The 18,374-nt window shown below is 50.4% G+C and overlaps 1 protein-coding gene across 1 annotated transcript; it reads left to right on the top strand.

Moving 5' to 3' along the window:
• Positions 1-6,106: 6,106 nt before the first annotated feature.
• lrrc4bb (leucine rich repeat containing 4Bb) lies at positions 6,107-10,572 on the top strand. The gene is made up of 2 exons (XM_076152334.1): positions 6,107-6,664; positions 6,768-10,572. Exons 1-2 carry the CDS (start codon positions 6,422-6,424, stop codon positions 8,751-8,753), a joined length of 2,229 nt encoding a protein of 742 aa, XP_076008449.1. The 5' UTR covers positions 6,107-6,421; the 3' UTR covers positions 8,754-10,572.
• Positions 10,573-18,374: the final 7,802 nt, after the last annotated feature.

Below are 18,374 nucleotides of genomic sequence, written 5' to 3'. Positions count from 1 at the left end.
CTGACACACACACACAGACACACACACACACACACACACACACACTGCATGCTCAAGGGTGCCTGCATGCACACAAGTGTACCGTACATGCATAAGTGGAATATGAGATTCAATGTGCAATGACACTGTGAGGACGTAGCGTAGGGAAGGACGGGAGAGGGAGAGACGGGGATGTGGGCTAAGGGGAGGGAAGGAAGCAGAGGGAGAGAGAGGGATGGAGGGAGATGGAGAGAGAGAGAGGGAGAGAAAGAGGGAGGGAGGGAGGGAGGGTTTGGGCACGGGCCACATGGAATCATTTTAAATGCCGCGGGGGATGGAAGGCGAAAAACATGCACGGAGGAGAGGAAAGGAGAGGAGAGGAGAGGAGGCAGCGCTGAAAGGGAGTCGGGAAGGAGAGGGAGAGAGAGAGAGAGAGAGAGACGTGGATATGGGCTGAGGTTTCAGCGCGAGTGAGGGAACAAGGGGAGAGGGAAAGGAGGAATATCCTCTGCACCACTGTGTGACTGGAAATTTAATAGAGGGGGGGTGAGATAGAGGAAGAGAGAGGCAGAGGAGGGGGGGGGAGAGAGGAAGAGCGAGCGAGCGAGAGAGAGGGAGAGAGAGAGGCAAAAGGCACAGAGACCTCATTGCTGTGCGGCTTTCGGCAAAAGCTAGTGGTCGTGAACAAAGCTCACTACGGCATTCACACAGAGGGAGGGGGGGCGAGCGAGAGAGAGGGAGAGAGAGTGTGTTCATGTCTTGAGGGCTCTTTCTGAACCGTGACTGGCCTTCTCTGTCCTTTGACCTTTTTAAAACACAGAAGCATGGGAAGCAGTGAGATAGATCCCCCCCCCCCCCCCCCACACACACACACACACACGCGGTCAAAAACACACACACGGTCACACACACACGGTCACACGCAAATGAGGCCAAAAATAGCAAATAACTCTCCCATCAGTTCAGGGACCGTGTGGTCGTGGTCACACACACACACACACACACACACACACACACACACACACACACACACACACACACACACACACACACACGCATGACAAAGATCTCAACCTTTCTTTAATGGCGAGCGTCTGACATTCTTCATTCTGGGGTCACTAATTAAAATGTTGTGCAGAAGGTCACTCCGGAAACCTGCACGCTAAATACTGTGTGTGTGTGTGTGTGTGTGTGTGTATGTGTGTGTTTATGTGGCTCCGAGGCCTGCAGGCTCTCTGCTACACACTCCTGCATCCAAACAACCAAAGTTTACAAGGAAGAAGAAGAAGAAGAAGAAGAAGGAGAAGGAGAAGGAGAAGGAGAAGGGACATGACCACATGACTGCGGGAGAGAGAGACACACAGCCTCTGATAGCAGAAGGTAATCAACCAGAAATGCTTCATACTGCTGTTTGGGTCTGCTGCTTCAGTCACAGGTGGTTAAAGTTTACATCAGCACCAAATTGGATCCAATTCAAGACCAAACCTGCTTGAAATCAGCATATTTGATGAAGAAGGGTCTGAGCGCTGCTGAGTCATATTAACAACCGACACACTCATTATGAACCCGAACCTCCATCCGAGCCCGAACCCCCGAACCCCCGCGACCCAGACCCGGCGCGTGTTCTCATGCATCCCCCCCCCGATCTCCACGCATGCAGGTTCACCTTCTCACACACACGCACACACACACACACGCGGATCCCGGCCGCCTGATCTGCGCCTGTGATTCCGCCTTCAGTGGGATTCAGGCGTGAGACTTACGGAAAGTGCGTAACGAGCCGCTGAGGCTGGACGCAAAGTGCTTAGCCCAGCGGGCGCCGTCGCGTTTGCTGCCTGCGTTCGTCTCCAAGGATGAGAAGGCGCATGGATGCATCCGACACACACCTCGCTGCCTAGACAACAACACCATCTTTAACACACACACATATACACACACACCTCCGTTCTCTCCCATCTTCTCTGCTTTATCAGTTCTTTTTTCTCACAGCGTCTGTGCGTGTGTTTGCGCGCTCCTGTGCCTGTGTGTGTGAGTGTGAGCGTGTGTATGTGTGTGTGTGGATTGTGCTGCTGCTCTTCTTCTTCTTCTTCTTCTCCTTCTTCTTCTTCTGCTTCTTAACCTGCCGTCGCCGTAGCCCCCCTGCGTTGCGTTGGCGCTGCGGATACGCGGACTGGGAGTCGAGCAGCGCACAGCCGCGGAAACGGAGCGGATCAATGTAGCGCCGCTGCGGGGGAAGAAGAGGCGAGATCAAGCGGCGGAAAGGTTGTTTTTGTGACGGAGGGGGGAGAGAAAGTGACGATCCGGGGGGACGACGGAGAGGAAGAGGAGCAAATACCGAGCACACGCCGCATCCGAGGGAACATGAAGGTACGTGTGTGTGTGTGTGTGTGTGTGTGTGTCTGAGTGTGTGTGTGCGTGTGTGTGTGTGTACAGGTAGATGAGTGAAATGGCCGGCGTGATTATTGCATTTATCTCCTTCTCATCTGCTCGCGGTGCTGAATCAGTTTGTGGACGACAAAGAGCGCAGTGTGGGGAGATGTTCCGACTAATTGAGGAGAACGATCACACACACAGACACACACACACATGCAAACACACACATACACATACACGCACACAGATTAAACCGGTGTGTCGACGGCGTATGTATATTGAGGAATAACGCGTTTGCCATTTTTTTTTTCTTCTTTCTTTCTTTTTTTTTTTTTCCAAATGTAATTCCCACATTTGCACCGGTTGGATCCGCGGCTCAGGCTGGATGAGGCGGCCGAGGCGGCGCGTTACACCGGGGTGAGGTTTGCAGTCGCGTTGTCATTACATCCACGGAAGAGAGAGAGAGAGAGAGAGAGAGAGAGGGAGAGAGAGAGAGAGAATGGACGCAAGCCATTTTGTAATGCAGCATGTGCAGAATTAGGCCTATTCAGAATTTCAATTGCGTCCCCGCGTAGGAAGGTGCGCCGTATAGAGCGCAGCTGCATTGATGAATAAGGCCATTCTGCTGGATTGTAGCGGATTTTCGGGCTATATGATGAGGGCAGATTGCAGATTAGAGGCTGTGGCCGCAGATGGAACACTGATGGCGGTGCCGCTGCTTTTTTTCCCCCTTTTCCTTTTTTTTATCATCCTCATCATTTGAGAATTCGGGGCCGGAAATGAGAGAAACGTTCAACACACATCAGGTGAAGCTGATTTTCTCTCTATTTGTGTGCAACAGCGCGGGTTTGAAAAGAGAGGAGGAGGAGGAGGAGAAGGAGAGAGGAAAATGCGTCCTATCTTAGCCTCTGATTCCCACGTCCTGAATCAATCTAGTGTTGTCATAGTTACAGTATGATGTTGGCCGCGCTGCACCTGTGTCGCTTTGTGTTCATCCGCACCATCTGCAAGTACATGAGGTCTAATTGCGGCCTTGTGTTCGCATCGAGCCGCGGTGTTTACTGGAAACAACGGCGCAATTTTTGCCTCTTCATAAACCTTAACGACTCTGTTGTGTTGTGGGTTGAGCGGGTGGGGGGCGAAAGAGAGAGAGAGGGGGGGTGGCTGTGTGTGTGTGGGGGGGGGGGGCATTGATACAATCAGGCGCTTACGATGATGTGATTGGTTTGTAGCAATTGGTCAGCAGCTTGCAGCTAATTTGTCTTTTCACGACTGAGCGCTCTCTCGGGCCTGATCGAATAATCGATATCTACATGGTCGCAATCTGCTCTTGACATGGTGGGGAAAAACAACAAAAAACGACCCGGATCAAGGCAGAGAAATGGGTTTTGAGTGAATTGGAGTTGTGAGGATGGAGAGTGTGTGTAGAGCTCCCAGGCGTCTGGGGCCATCATGATGAGTCAAGCTCTCAGCTCCAACTCCACACAGAAAGGACAGCAGTTGTGCAAAGGGAGCGCTTGTTTTTGCACCTCAGCTCCGGTCCAAGTGCAGAACTCGGAAGGGATCCAGGCAACAGGCGGATCGGAACGAGATCCAGCCTCCGTCCTGCTGGTTTGAGATGCAGAAGCAGAAGCAGAAGCAGAAGCGTGCGTCTCCTCTCAGGCCTCTGAACCTGGAACTCCATGAATATGCATCAATCTGAATCATCTGGTGCTTTTTGTTGTTTCCATGAATCATACATGGGGGGAGTTCATCATGTGGAAGTGTTCAATCGTGATCTGGATACAAACCCCCGAGCCTGAGAGAGACATCTAAACACTCCTTCAGTGCAGTCAGATTTATGGACGGTGTGATCTTCTCGTGGACAGGGATCAGAACCAGAACCAGAACCAGAACCAGAGTGTACTAACAAGGGGGGAGGGAAGGGAAGGGGGGGAGGCAGGCGCTGGCGAGCTGCTGCATATCTTATTGCGTGTTCTCACTTCTCCTTTGCAGGTACAGTTTGGTTGGTAGAGGACGTGAACGTGCGAATGTGTGTGTGAGGGTGAGAGTGTATGTGTGTGTGTGTGTGTCTGTCTGTGGGAGTGTACAGCATCTCCAAAAAAAGGTCTATTTTTAGCTTGAACTCCCTTCTGAGCTCTCTTAATGGCCACTTTAAAGAGTTCTCACAGCTCTGATTGGAGCACAGGCTGATGTTGACCTGCTCAGACCTTCAGCAGATTAAGATTCATGGACCATTCCTCTGCTGAAGACAAGGGTTCAGCCTGAGTGTTGTCTTCCTGCTGTACTGCTCTTATGCATATGTATGTTATGGGACACGCAGTTATGTACAAAGGCTTTTATTTTGTAGTATTCCTCACATCCAGTGTTTGATCTTGTGGGAAAAGTCAAACGCTGATTTAACCGAGGAGCAGAAAAGACAACACACAGTTTAATTTGTGGTTTGTGTCGACCAGGATGAGCGTTTGAGCCGATGGCCGAGCCGGAGCTAAACACGGTAATGTGGAATAGGGCACTGGACAGTAAAAACACAAGATGGTGAGTGAGCAGGTTGCCACAGCAACCGTGTTTCTAGGAGCGCAGGCATCATCGCTGCATAGGAGAGGAGATGCTGAGGACTGGAACCTGTAGGAAAAGGAGACATGTTTGTTACAGAGTGGATGCGTTTGCTCAACAGTTCCCTGGTAGAGGATTTGTGTGTTTGGTGTTGGAAATGAGCGAAAAACCGGGAGGGAATCAAGTCACATTTTTTCCGAGAGACGTCAGCGGCTGGCAGATGTGACAATGAATCCTTTCTTTGCGGTCTGATCGTGAAGAAAACAGCTCCGACCATTTCTAAATTTAGTGAGTCTGCTGACGCTCGCAGCCATTTGTGTTTCCAGAGATGTGTGTGACATTCTGTAACCCAGACACCTTCATGTTTGACTAACATGGCTTACAAGTGCCATTTACAGATTGTGGAACCTGAGAGGAATCTGGAGGCGTCGTCGTCTTCTCCTCCTCCTCCTTCTTCTTCTTCTGTGTGTATTCATATGTGGGTTAATCTTGTGTGTGTGTGTGTGTGTGTGTGTGTGTGTGTGTGTGTGTGTGTGTGTGTGTGTGTGTGTGTGTGTGTGTGTGTGTGTTGCCGATCGATCTGCTGTGCCACAACTTTTAATGCGTGAGATCTCAACATGTCGCAGTGTGTGACGCTGCAACACTTGTAGGGTTCTAGAATCTTTGTGGCCATTTCCAACCCTGACCCAGATGAACCCACGGAAGAAAATGGCAGCTGACTCACCAGTTAGACGGCGAGGCGAGGGGGGTGCGGCGTTTCCCCCCCCCCTTGGCCCCTGCTTGTCATGCACGCTGGCACACACTCAAACCACCAGTTTATTAGGTACACTCTTACGTGTCCAGTTATTGATGACGGCGTGTCGACAAGGTCTTGATTCAGCTTTATGTTAATGGCTGCGAGCGGGGTTGGCGGCGATGTGGGAGTGCGAGTTTTGTGTGTTTTGTCTAATTTGTGTGAAATGACATGAACATGCTGACCTGATGATATTTACATGTATGTGTTGGCACCGTTCACTTGCCTGACCACCCCTCCCCCCTCTCCCTCTCCCTCTCTCTCTCTCTCCCTCTCCCTCCCTCTCTCTCTCTCTCTCTGTCCCTTACAGTGAGGAGTGACGGCCTCCGCACGCAGACTCTTCAGTCTCACAGAGCAAAGCCAGACCCCCCCCCCCCCCCACCCTCACCACCGCCACCACCACTCGCTAAAATTTATTTTCATTCTCTCGCCAATTGTCATGGGAACTAAAAATACACGGTTCCCTAAAATGGCGTGTTGAAAAGAGCGAGGCGTTTGATCCTCAAACAGGCATGAGCGAGAGAAAATAAGAACCTGCTCAGAATAAGGTGTTTAAAACGTAACGTCACGCTTTTATTCTGTTGTTACGGCGACGCACAGGAAGAGCAAAGAGAGGATAAGAGCATGAAGTATGAACATTAAGCTAAGCACTTAGATTCCCTGGTTTGGAGGTGACTTATCAACATCATAGCAATAGGGGTGGGTCATGACTCAGTTGCCATGCGTGTTGTCATGGTGACCAGCCCCTGTGCCCCTTCCCCCCTCCTCTGGTTGGTCCAGCTCCTGTTGTGGCTTCACAACCATGGCCCTCAGCTGACGGAGGCGGCGCCTCCGTGCCCCTCGCCCTGCACCTGCTCCAACCAGGCCAGCCGCGTCATCTGCACCAGGAAGAGCTTGGATCAAGTCCCAGAGAGCATTTCTGAGAACACAAGATACCTCAACCTACAGGAGAACTCCATTCAGGTAAGCCCCGCCTCTTCCACACACGTCTACATGGCTGTTTCACCAGCTGGAGTTCTGCTCTCGCTAAACAAACGCGTCTCCGTGTGTTTGTTTCTCACACCAGGTGATCAAGTCTGACACGTTTAAGCACCTGCGCCATTTGGAAATCCTCCAACTCTCCAAAAACCACATTCGGCAGATCGAGGTGGGCGCTTTCAATGGCCTCCCCAACCTCAACACGCTGGAGCTCTTTGACAACCGTCTCACGGTGGTACCGTCGCAAGCCTTTGAGTACCTCAGCAAGCTACGGGAACTATGGCTACGTAACAACCCCATTGAGACGCTGCCGGCGTTTGCCTTTCACCGCGTACCCTCTTTGCGTCGCCTTGACCTAGGGGAGCTCAGGAAGCTGGATTTCATCTCTGAAGCAGCCTTTGAGGGTCTCGTCAACTTGCGATTCTTGAACCTGGGCATGTGCGGGCTGAAGGACATCCCCAACCTGACGCCGCTGGTACGATTGGAGGAGCTGGAGCTGTCAGGGAACCAGCTGGGAATAGTCCGGCCCGGATCCTTCCAGGGCCTGGTGTCGCTTCGTAAGCTGTGGCTAATGCACTCCAGGGTGTCAGTCATCGAACGCAACGCTTTCGACGACCTCAAAAACCTGGAGGAGCTCAACCTCTCCCACAATTCCCTGCATTCCCTGCCACACGACCTTTTCACCCCTTTGCATCAGCTGGAGCGGGTGCATCTCAACCATAACCCTTGGGTGTGCAACTGTGACGTGCTGTGGCTGAGCTGGTGGCTGAAGGAAACCGTGCCGAGCAACACCACGTGCTGCGCTCGCTGCCACGCGCCCCCGGGTCTGAAGGGTAAGTACATCGGGGAGCTCGACCAGAGCCACTTCACGTGTTACGCCCCAGTGATTGTTGAACCGCCGACCGACCTCAATGTCACCGAGGGCATGGCTGCTGAGCTCAAGTGTCGCACCGGAACCTCCATGACATCTGTGAACTGGTTCACGCCCAACGGCACGCTGATGACCCACGGATCGTACCGAGTCAGGATCTCGGTGCTCCACGACGGGACGCTGAACTTCACCAACGTGACCGTGCAGGACACCGGCCAGTACACTTGCATGGTGACCAACTCTGCAGGAAACACCACCGCCACCGCCGTGCTCAACGTGTCGGCCTCTGACCCCAGCAACAGCTACAGCTACTTCACCACCGTCACCGTGGAGACCGTGGAGACCGTGCAAGAGGAGAACTCAGCGAGACAGTACATTAACGAGACCTTCATAGAATTCCCAGGGCCGACCATCCAAGGCGGGGTGTTAGATGGCCGGCCTGGTATAACTATATCGCCCTCGCTCTCCTCTCTGTCCTCGCTGTCTCCCAGAGCAAACAGAGCCACTGAGAACGCTGTGACTGTGTCCATAATGGATGTAACTAACATACCGGGTTTGGATGACGTAATGAAAACCACCAAGATCATCATCGGTTGCTTTGTGGCGATCACCTTCATGGCGGCCGTAATGCTGGTGGTGTTCTACAAACTCCGGAAGCAGCACCAGCTACACAAGCACCACGGCCCCGCCCGCGCCATCGAGATCGTCAACGTGGAAGACGAGATCGGGGCCGGGACCGGGAGCGGCATCTCTGGAGGCTCCACCATGAATTCCGGCGGCGGCGGAGAAGGCACCCTGAGGTTACACCGTCCAGAAATAGTCAACCTGCCTAACATCGGCCGCTCGGATACGCTCAACCATTACTACAAGACGCATCACTTCAACAACAACGTGATGGGCCTCAGCATCGGCGGCGAAGGCGTGGGACCGGTAGGCATGCTGAGCTCCAAGAACCAGCAAGGCCAGGAAATGCCCATCTCCTGCACCTCCGTCCCAATCTCCACGTCCAACCTGCTGACCACGTCGGGCAACGGCACCAACATGAGCTCCATGTCCCCGCCCATGCCCATGTCCCTCCCCATGCCCACCATGGGATTACACGGATCCATCAAGGGCTTCATGGGCCAGAACCAGAACCCCCAAATGGAGCCTCTCCTCTTCAAGGGGAACTCGAAGGAAAACGTCCAAGAGACTCAGATCTAAGAAAAAGAAAAGAAAAAAAAAAAAAGGCGAGCTGAGAGTGCAGAGGGAAAGAGAGAGAGTGAGTACGAGTGGAAGACAGAGAGGGGATTGATGTTGGGTTTTTGCGCAGAATGATTAGACACTAGAGTGCTTTGACATTACACCAGGAGAGAGGATAGACTGACACGGCGATACACAAACACATAGACTTACCCGTGACAGTGTACCCAGCCAAGGATTACCACAATGGGCCACTTGTGTTTGTAGTAACGATCACGGCGGCGGAGATCGATGAATGGACATTAAATATAATGTAAATCTGTGCCAAAGCAAATGTTTTTTGCAGTTTCTACAAGCTGTGTTCTCGTGGTGCGGGGGGCGGGGGGTGGAGAGACCCTCGCCTTTCAGAGCGCTCCATTGCCCAAATGGCTGTTGGCCCGGCCCAGTTGAGAGACACGAGCAGCACTTAACCACGCAGAAGACCGGAGATATTACAGAACAACAATTCAAGAGACGTTTTTTTTTTTCCTTCACATAAAAAACACAAGATAAACACACACACACACACACACATACACACACACACACACACACACACACACGCACACACACACACACACACACTCTCTCTCAAGTGACTCAATAGACTCCCTCAAGGTGACAACTATGTAGGCATAAATAGAAGGACAAAAAGGTACAGTGCAGTACAAACTACTGTGAAAAATCCACAAATTATATAAATATATTTTCATTTAAATATGTATCATTGCAGACTCCGATGCAGAGATATTTTGAGGGGCGGATGTATAAGCTGGTGTAGTTTGTTTCTTTGTGAATAATCAGGGGTGAAGGGCAGCAGTGGAGGTTGGCGATACACGTTTTCAGTTTGGCTACTTCTCAGAAACATAAGGGCTCAATTGCAACACTCATTGTGATTCTTTGAATTGGCTTTGTGACATGAAGTCCATTTAGGTTGTAGAACAGTAACTGCAGATCTCTGTTTGACAAACTTTTGTCTGTTGCTTCAGTAATAATCATTACAAACTTTTGTGTTCTGAGAGTGTATTATGTATTTTGTAAACGCCAGCTATTTGGTATTTGAACTGACGACTCTGATACGTAAAATGCCAGCATCAAGTATTGGTAAAATGATGTTCCACAACCAGTGAGGTAATCCAATGCAAAGACCTGTGTGAGGTGAAAATCAAAGTGTTGACAGTGTGTTATTGGATCAGATCAGTAGCCAGATATTTGCTTTTAGACAGGAATTTGATATGACGTCCTTGCTCATGGTTACCATAATCGTGCCATAAATGCTGTCACAAGTATCTACAGCAGCATTCAAGAAGGGATTTAACATCCACCTTTGGATGATTGGATGAATGGAAATGTACAGTATATTAATAATAGTAATGTCTGGTTGTATGACAATTGTAAGATCCACATTTTTACAGTGTAACTTTCATATGTTAAATGCCATTTACGCTTCTTGCGTTTCAACTATGTATTTCTTTATTTTTGTTAGTTTGATATAATGTGTACAGTTGTCTAGCCATGTATCATTACGTGTGAAATAAATCAATCATATATTGGTTTGTGGCGGGTCAATACGGCGACCGCGTAAGTGACGGTTGTGCGAGCCTGAGACGTGATGCAGGCGGGGACTGAATGTGCGCTTTGTGGTTCAGCCATTCGTCACCGTGGTAATGATAGGTGCCATCTGTTCTATTAACTCTTTCTGACTTTTACTGGATTTGCAAAATGAGTGTTTTCAACAGAATTAGCTGAGCTTTTGTCCTGAACGGTCCTTCGCTTTGCCTCTGCCGTGACTCTTCTTCAAAACGGGGGCTTCAAGTTGTTTTTAAAGAAAGGGGGGGAGAAGGGGGGGAGAAAGAAGGCATGGGGGGGGGGGGGAGATACTCTACATGTTTGTTGCAATTGAGCACACAGGCCGGACACGCCAGCACTTCTCCCAGATCCTCGTATCTGGGATAGTATTATTTACAGAATCATAACACTTTCTCTTGGCTGTATTGCAGCTCTGTGTGTGGTTTGGCTCTTCCTTTGTGTTGCATCCCTCCCTCACACCCGCGCCTACACAATATAGGAGCTGTTTTATGTGCAGGCTTCTTATCAGCCCACAGTCATTGGAGGCAAAAAAAACACGCTGAGGAAGAAGAGTAATAATGATGATGATAATACCGGCGATGATATCAGACAGAACTGAGCCGCGCTCCGTAATACGTCCACATTATCGGCGCCTACAAATTGATAATCCGATTGATTGATTGGATATGTGGGGTTGTGCAGGATGCGGCCATGTGTTCACTTCAGCTCTTCCATGATTGTAGATGTGAATGTGGGCCGGCTGCTGTAGTGGGCAGAGCCGGATTGCGGCCCCCTCGGAGACACAAATGGAATATAAATGAAGTCTAAAGACTCAACATATGGCCGCATCCCTTGAAGTGCTGCACTTGGTGGCTCTCATCAGATATCAAAGAGAATATCAGATCCACTTCCTTGGCGCGCTGGGCGGCGCTATAAGCCGGGCCGCGTTCCTGCATGTTCAACACGGAGAGGACAACGGCTTCTACCTGCACGCCTCACCTGGAGCGGAGATTTGTAACGTGCAACATCGCAGTTATCATCATTATTATTGTTATCATGATGATGATTCACATGAGGAGGAAGGCTGTGTAGGGATGGAATGCGTCCTGAGTTCATCCTTAGCGTGATGTTTAATGTGTGGCTTTTGTCGGCGAAGGTGTTTGGAGGTTGAGAGTGAGCGTACGTGTTGATTGTGCGTCTGTATCTGTACCTAGATACCCGATCCGGCTCTGCTAGGACCTGACTCCTGAGCCCAGATGCTGTTTGTAGGTGTAAAAGCCCCTTAAGGACATTCTGGATTATGGCGTGTGTGAGTGCAGCAAACGGCCTTTTGGCTCTGTAAAGGTAAGATGATGTGAGAGAGAGAGAGAAGCTGAGTTCTGTTTGGAAAGCTGTTTTACGCTCTATAATAGGTTTCTTTAACACAAAAATGATATTAAAAATGTTATTTTGTGGGTTGTTTTTTCCTGCACATTACTTTCCAGTTACCGGTTGTATCTCTATGTGTGATATCATTTCTGGGCCTTTTCTGTATTTGTCATTAAATGTGATTATTTTTCACAAAGTGGATCCACGTACACCATGTGGCAGATTTCACACGTTTGCAGATTGTGTTTCTTCAGCGGCAGTGCAGTAATGATGGGAGGCTGCGGTGCTGCGGCTTCGTCTTCATCACTCCACTGTTCCTCTGCTTCTTCCTCTTTGACTCTCCGGCTTGGTTCTGCTGTGATTTGATTCCCGCCGCTCTACTAACTAACTGACAGCCCGGCCACAGGTTCACAAATGTTTCAAATAAGCTACGGCGTGAAATTTTGTTAAAGAAAATGAAAAAAAATTGTCTGAAGAATAATTGTGTTTATACTTTTGTGGCTGGATTGTAATTTCTCCTCACCTGGTTGATCTTTACTGAACCAGGAGACTCTCATGAACTCTTCTGTGTGTAATGTTTTGTTATATTCTTAAAGCTATGATGTAATATTAATGTTCCCGCAGTCCCGTCCGGCTGAATCATTGATTTGTTTTTGCGATTGATTTGCTTAATTTGGCTGATAAGTGAAAGATATTTTCTAATCATACAAACGATCTCCTCACTTATTTATAGATACACCTACAAATGATGTCATCAAGAAAACATCAACCACTGATTAGAATTGATTGAAACTTACAATCATCAGGTTTCCAAATCAAGACGAGTCGCCATCAAAACTCCAGAACACTGCCTGATTCCTTTTGCCTCTATGAGCTTTCCTCTTCCTCTTCCTCTTCTTCTTCTTCGTCTTCCTCTGCGTCTCTGCTGGTCTCCCTGAGGTGAGGTTAAGTCGTTCAGACCACCACAGATGTCCACTGCACAGCACAACTCCAAGTTAGATTATGAAAGCAGCCCGAGGGAATCACGTAACGACCAAACGCATCGACCGTGCAACCATAAAGGCCAATTTGAATAATATGCTTAGATAAAAGCGTTAGGAAGGAGGAGGGGAAGGAGGGGAGGGGGGAGGAAGGAGAGGGGGGGGGATGTATTTGAAATTCTTTGACGAGGCCGCCGTGTAAGGTAATTGTCTTGAGTGAAATTGTACCTTGTTTGTACTTTGCTCTCCAGAGATGTGAGTTTGCCCCCGAGAGACGCTTTGCACACGCAAACGTTTTCTGAGGAACATAACCTGGAGCTGAGAGGAGAGAGGAGAGGAGAGAGGAGAGGAGAGGAGAGGAGAGGAGAGGAGAGGAGGATCCGAACCTTCTCAGCTCCTCCAGGTGGCTCGTTTCCGTGGTGACAGATTATTGATATCTGCCTTTTGCAGCTTTGTTTCCTCCACCTTTGGTCATTAGAGAGTGAAGGTGTGGTGAGAGCTCAGAGAGACATACGCAGGTTTGTCTCCTAAAGCTCCAGATGATTGGCCGGCAGCACAGTGAGCAGACTCAGAGTGTGTTTAGCTCGTTCCTCTTCCAGCATTAGATCAGTGTGAGATGATGGAACCGCCCGTCCGTCTCGGCTGACTCCTGTCATTTTCAAACATTCCGATGGAGGATTTATGTTGGTACCTCCACCTCTTTTTCTCGGCTCTTCCTCGCCTCTTTACACCCCCAACGCTCCTTCAAATTCAATAACCTCCCAGCTGCGTGTTTCTCCAGGGAATCCCCCCCTCCTCCTCTTCCCCCTCCTCCTCCTCCTCCTCCTCCCTCGCCCCCCCCTGCCTCAGACAGACTGCAGAGAGTCTGTGGGGAGCCTGACACCACATGGACTCCACGGCGAGGCAGAGGTGTCGGGAAGTCTGCGGGGACAGAGACGCAGCCGCGGGAATGCGCAGGCCGGGATGAGCCGCGTGTTTAGCTGCAGGTGTGTGTGTAGCAGCAGCAGCAGCAGCAGCAGTAGAAGCATCAGTAGTAGAAGAAGAAGAAGAGGAAAACAACCTAAGTATAGATTGTGTGGCCTATTTAAGCGTTTGTTTATGATGAGGATGGACTTATAGCATCATTACCAGGCTCAGATTGGACTCAGTGTTTGAAGTATGTTGCTCTTCTTCTTTGTGATGCTAGATGGGTAGGAACCACGGCGCTCTTTGATATGAGATCTACTCTTCGGCGCCTGACTCTTATCACAAACCGGGCTTTTTGTTGGAGTCTATGTTTAGATCCAATCTCTCTCCCCGCCGTCATTAAGCAGCCGATCCTCCCACTTATTGTTTCCTTCCGCCGCCTGAAGTTTCTCTATTAATAACCAAAGACAGACGGGCGTTCCTGCTCACCCGGGAGACTTCAGTTGTCACTCAGTGGACTGAACGATGATGTTACCTGCTTGTGTCAACCTGACCCTAGATCTCCATACGCTCAAAGCCACTCAGAAACATCTCCTGCTAGCTAAAAAGGTTCTTTCCTCTTAAATTGGGAATGTGTGATTGTCTGATAGACTCTCAGGGGCGGCTCCAGCCTTTTTAGGGCCTGAGCAGATGTAGAAATTGCCCCCTATCCCCCCCGTGATCATCATCCTCATCAGGAACGTGTTGATCCATAAGTAGGACCCATGGCGCTCCGTGTTCCACTGCAGTGATGGATGCTGGGATTTAAATGAAATTACTGCCCGATGAATATTTTGATTCCAGCATGTATAATCTATGACTTCATGTAAACACACACACGCACACACACACGCACACACACGGTGCTGCTGTTGTATTAGATTATGACTCTCACACTGGAGTATTGACTCGACATAAGTGCTGATAGAAGCCGTGGATTGGATTTGAATCGCCCCGCTGCTGTTAAGTTCCCCATTATCTGTGAGGAACGTTAGCGTGTTCTGCGTTGGTGCTAACCGTACGTCAACATCTGCAAAATGAGTTACAGAGTCGCAGAGTGCGTGGAGCGAGGACGACACGGAGGACACGGAGGACAAGCAGGACACGGAGGACTCGGAGTGGAAGAGACTCTCTGACCCCGGACCTGCTGCTGGACCTGATGAGTTCCATGTTGAAGCAAAGTGTTTGGTTGTAAACGATTCTCTGTCCGGTCCGTCTGTGGACGTTTGTCTCAGGAGGAGACGGACGCTCTGAATGATATTGACCGAGACGGAGAAAAGTCACAGAGATTTGTTGCAGGATTTATGTATTCAGGTGGACTCATCTTTCCATCTCTCTCCCCCCTCTCTCTCCCTCTCTCCCCCCCTCCCCTCCCTCTCCACACTCATCTTGCTTATTCTCCTTCTGTCCCAAAGAAGGACATTTTTGTCCCATGGGGGAAAGCAATATTGACGTGGAGAGATGAGTTATTGATTGAGAGGGCGAGGACAGAGAGACAGTTGAGGAGCTGCAGGCCTGTGCGGGGATCAGCACGGCCGCACGCTTTGCATAAAGGGAATCTTCATCCATCCAGGTTTGTACCGCTTGTCAAGCGGACAAACGCGTGTATTGAGGGACGACAAACGTGCGTCTTCAGGGACGGCGCTTGATCTCCGCTTCGTCTTTTACACACTGGGAAATTGATGCGGCGGCGCTTTGTTCTAACGGCTCATACATGTAGAGATAATGAGATTGCGTTCTTGCCCTGATTAAACGGGATGATGACATCGATATGAAACCGCCCCGGCCTTCCTCGCCCGCCCCCGTCATCGCGTCTCCCAGTCACACTCGCCCTTTGACCTGTGCCGGCTCAAGCCGATTGAATCGCCGCACAAACTGCCGACGAGACGCAGAGACGCCCCGGCTTCTGATGTCGTCTGATTTCTCCACAGATGTTTGAGTAAACGTCGTAAACTCGTCGCAGGTCAGAGTCGCACGTCGGTTCCACGCCGGCCTGAGTGCAGACGGAACATGTCAGCGTCTGCGGCCGCACGCGCAGCAAACAGACTCCCGTTGGCAATTATGCAAATGTGGATGTGACATGCGAGCGCGGCGATGCGACGAGAGGGGAATTCACCGCCGCTCAGGCTGCTCTGCGACACCCCCGTTAGCATTAGCATTGTTCGCACATCCCCACATCTCCAGGCCGCTTCCACACCCCTCCCCCCGCCCTCTCTCTCTCTCTCTCTCTCTCTCTCGCTCTCTCTCTCGCTCTCTCTCTCCCCTCCCCGCTTTTTTCTTCTTCATCAACCCATCGCCCCGCTGCCGACACCCCACCACCTCCTCCCCGCCCGCGTCCTCTCTTTCCTGTTCTCGCTGCGGTGTTGCTATAGCAACGGAGAAATGTGGGAATACCTCCGTCCTTCAGAGAGAGAGAGAGAGAGAGAGAGAGGGGGGTAGAGAGAGAAAAAGGAGAAGGGGTGGGGGGCAGACGGAGGGAGAGCGCGGAGGGGTAGACAGAGGAAGAGAGTGAGACAAGAGGAGAGGAGGGAAAGGAGGGAAGGAAGTGTGGAAAAGACTGTTAATTAAAAGACGGAGAGCGAGCGGCTGCGCCTCCTCGCCTGAATGGACACCATTGCTCGTCACTTAGCCCCCCTGACTCCAGCGTTTGGCCCCCGCCTCCCCGCTCAAGCTCCCCTCCCATTGATATGCAGTCTATGCCAGGAAGACGCCGCTGTTATGGCGCATCGGTGTGTGTCTCTGTGTGTGTGTGTGTGCCGGGGAGGGGTCGTGTGTGTGTGTGTGTGTGTGGGGGGGGGTTTAGGATGAGATGGCGAGCCGTTCGCAGCCCCGGCGTAGCTTTGCACTGAGGCCCTACGCACGCCATTTGTTTGACGATCCATGTGTTCTGAATGTCTCCATTTGTAGTGAGGCTGCTGTTTCCATGACAACGCCCGGCCTAAAATAGCACCTCGCTTTTCCATCTCTCTCTCTCTCTCTCTCTCTCTCTCTCTCTCTCTCTTCCTCTCTCTCTCTCTCTCTCTCTCTGTCTCTCTCTGTCTCTCTCTGTCTCTCTCTCTCTCTCTTTCTCTGTCTCTCTCTGTCTCTCTCTCTCTCTCTCTCTCTCTCTCCTCTTACAGAACACTCATAGCTGTTTGTTCCTGATCTTGGGCCGTGTTTTATCAGGCTGATGTCTCTTCCTCTCTGTTAATCTCCATTCATCATATGGACTGAACCATGCGTGCACACACACACCCCCCCCCACACACACACATGCACTCTCTCTTACACTGCTTTGACACACACGGACACACAACCCTTCTCCTCCCACCTCTTATCTCCCATTTTCAGTCTCCCGGTCGCCCTGCAACAGATTCTGTCAACATGCATCAACCTCTACGTTGCCATGACAACGGTCTTGAAAATCACCGCAATTATTTCTACAAAGACAAAAAAAAAACACACACACTATAGCCACTGGGGGAGAGGGAGGAAAAGGACAGTGTGTTTGTGTGTGTGTGTGTGTGTGTGCACTTGCGTATGTATGTACTGTATGTATGTGTGTGTGTGTGTGTGTGTGTGTGTGTGTGTTACAGCGAAAGACTGAAAGAGAGGGAGAGCAGTGCAGTGCTGTGAAATTGGACGTGTGTGTGTGTGTGTGTGTGTGACCCCTCAGTGAACCGTTGTGTATCAAATGTAGCATTTTCTGCACCAAATGTGTTTGTGTGTGTGAGTGTGTGTGGTAGTATGTGCAATGGGCTCGGATGGTGGAAGTCCTTTCCTCCCCTCAGGCGCTCAGAGTGTGTGTGTGTGTGTGTGTGTGTGTATCCTGTATGTTGCGGTGTAGATCCAGCACAGGTGGACTCAATGACCCATTTGTGCAGGTGTGTGTCATTTAAACTCAACCTGTACCAGTTACCACGCGTTTATGTTACGCCGGTGTGTGTGTGTGTGAGACAGAGAGAAAGTACTCTGCATGTAGGCTGCAATGCACTTGACCTTTGACATGTGTGTGTGTGTGTGTGTGTGCATGTGTGCACGTGTGTGTGTATGTGCATGTGTGTGAGTGTGTGTGCTGTTTTTGTGTGTGTTGTGTGCTCTGTGTGTGTGTGTGTGTGTGTGTGTCTGTTTGTCTTGTTAAGGCGGTTTGCATCACCCAGCACCTGTTCCACTCTCTCCTCTCTCTCTCTCTCTCTCTCTCTCATGGGTTCACATCCCGCCGCTCCTCTCTCTCTCTAATCTCCACCCAGCGTAGCTCCAAATCTGTGTGCAGCTTTAATCCCATTGTGTCTTTAAAGCTGTTGTTGATGCTAACACACACTTACAGCCTGCTGACTCAGCATAAACACCACGGGGGCCTGTAATTTTTTGGGGCCAAACCCAATGGTGGATGACACAGCGATGATGCTGTAATGAGTGTTTGTGGCCGCGAGCCAGTGTGTAAGCAGCATGTGTGTGTGTGTGTGTGTGTGTGTGTGTGTGTGTGTGTGTGTTAAGGATTTGTTTGGTATTGTCAGTCTTTAATAAGAAGATAAACTTTATCGCTGACTTATCCGCATTTATGGGCCAAACATGTGTCCTCTAGGTTCAAGAGGCCAAGTCGGATCATCGATCTGTCATGTGAGTGTGTGTGTGTGTGTGTGTGAGAGAGAGAGAGAGAGAGAGAGAGAGAGAGAGAGAGAGAGAGAGAGAGAGAGAGAGAGAGAGAGAGAGCAGCCAGGTAGGAGGGCTATAAAAGCACTGCCTCCTCTTCGTTGAGTGT

Source organism: Genypterus blacodes, unplaced genomic scaffold, assembly GCF_046128005.1.
Source record: "Genypterus blacodes isolate CSIRO-AG114 ecotype Tasmania unplaced genomic scaffold, CSIRO-AGI_Gbla_v1 ptg000055l_1, whole genome shotgun sequence".
In the NCBI taxonomy this organism is placed as follows: domain Eukaryota; kingdom Metazoa; phylum Chordata; class Actinopteri; order Ophidiiformes; family Ophidiidae; genus Genypterus; species Genypterus blacodes.
This window is presented reverse-complemented; position numbering and strand designations above follow the sequence as displayed.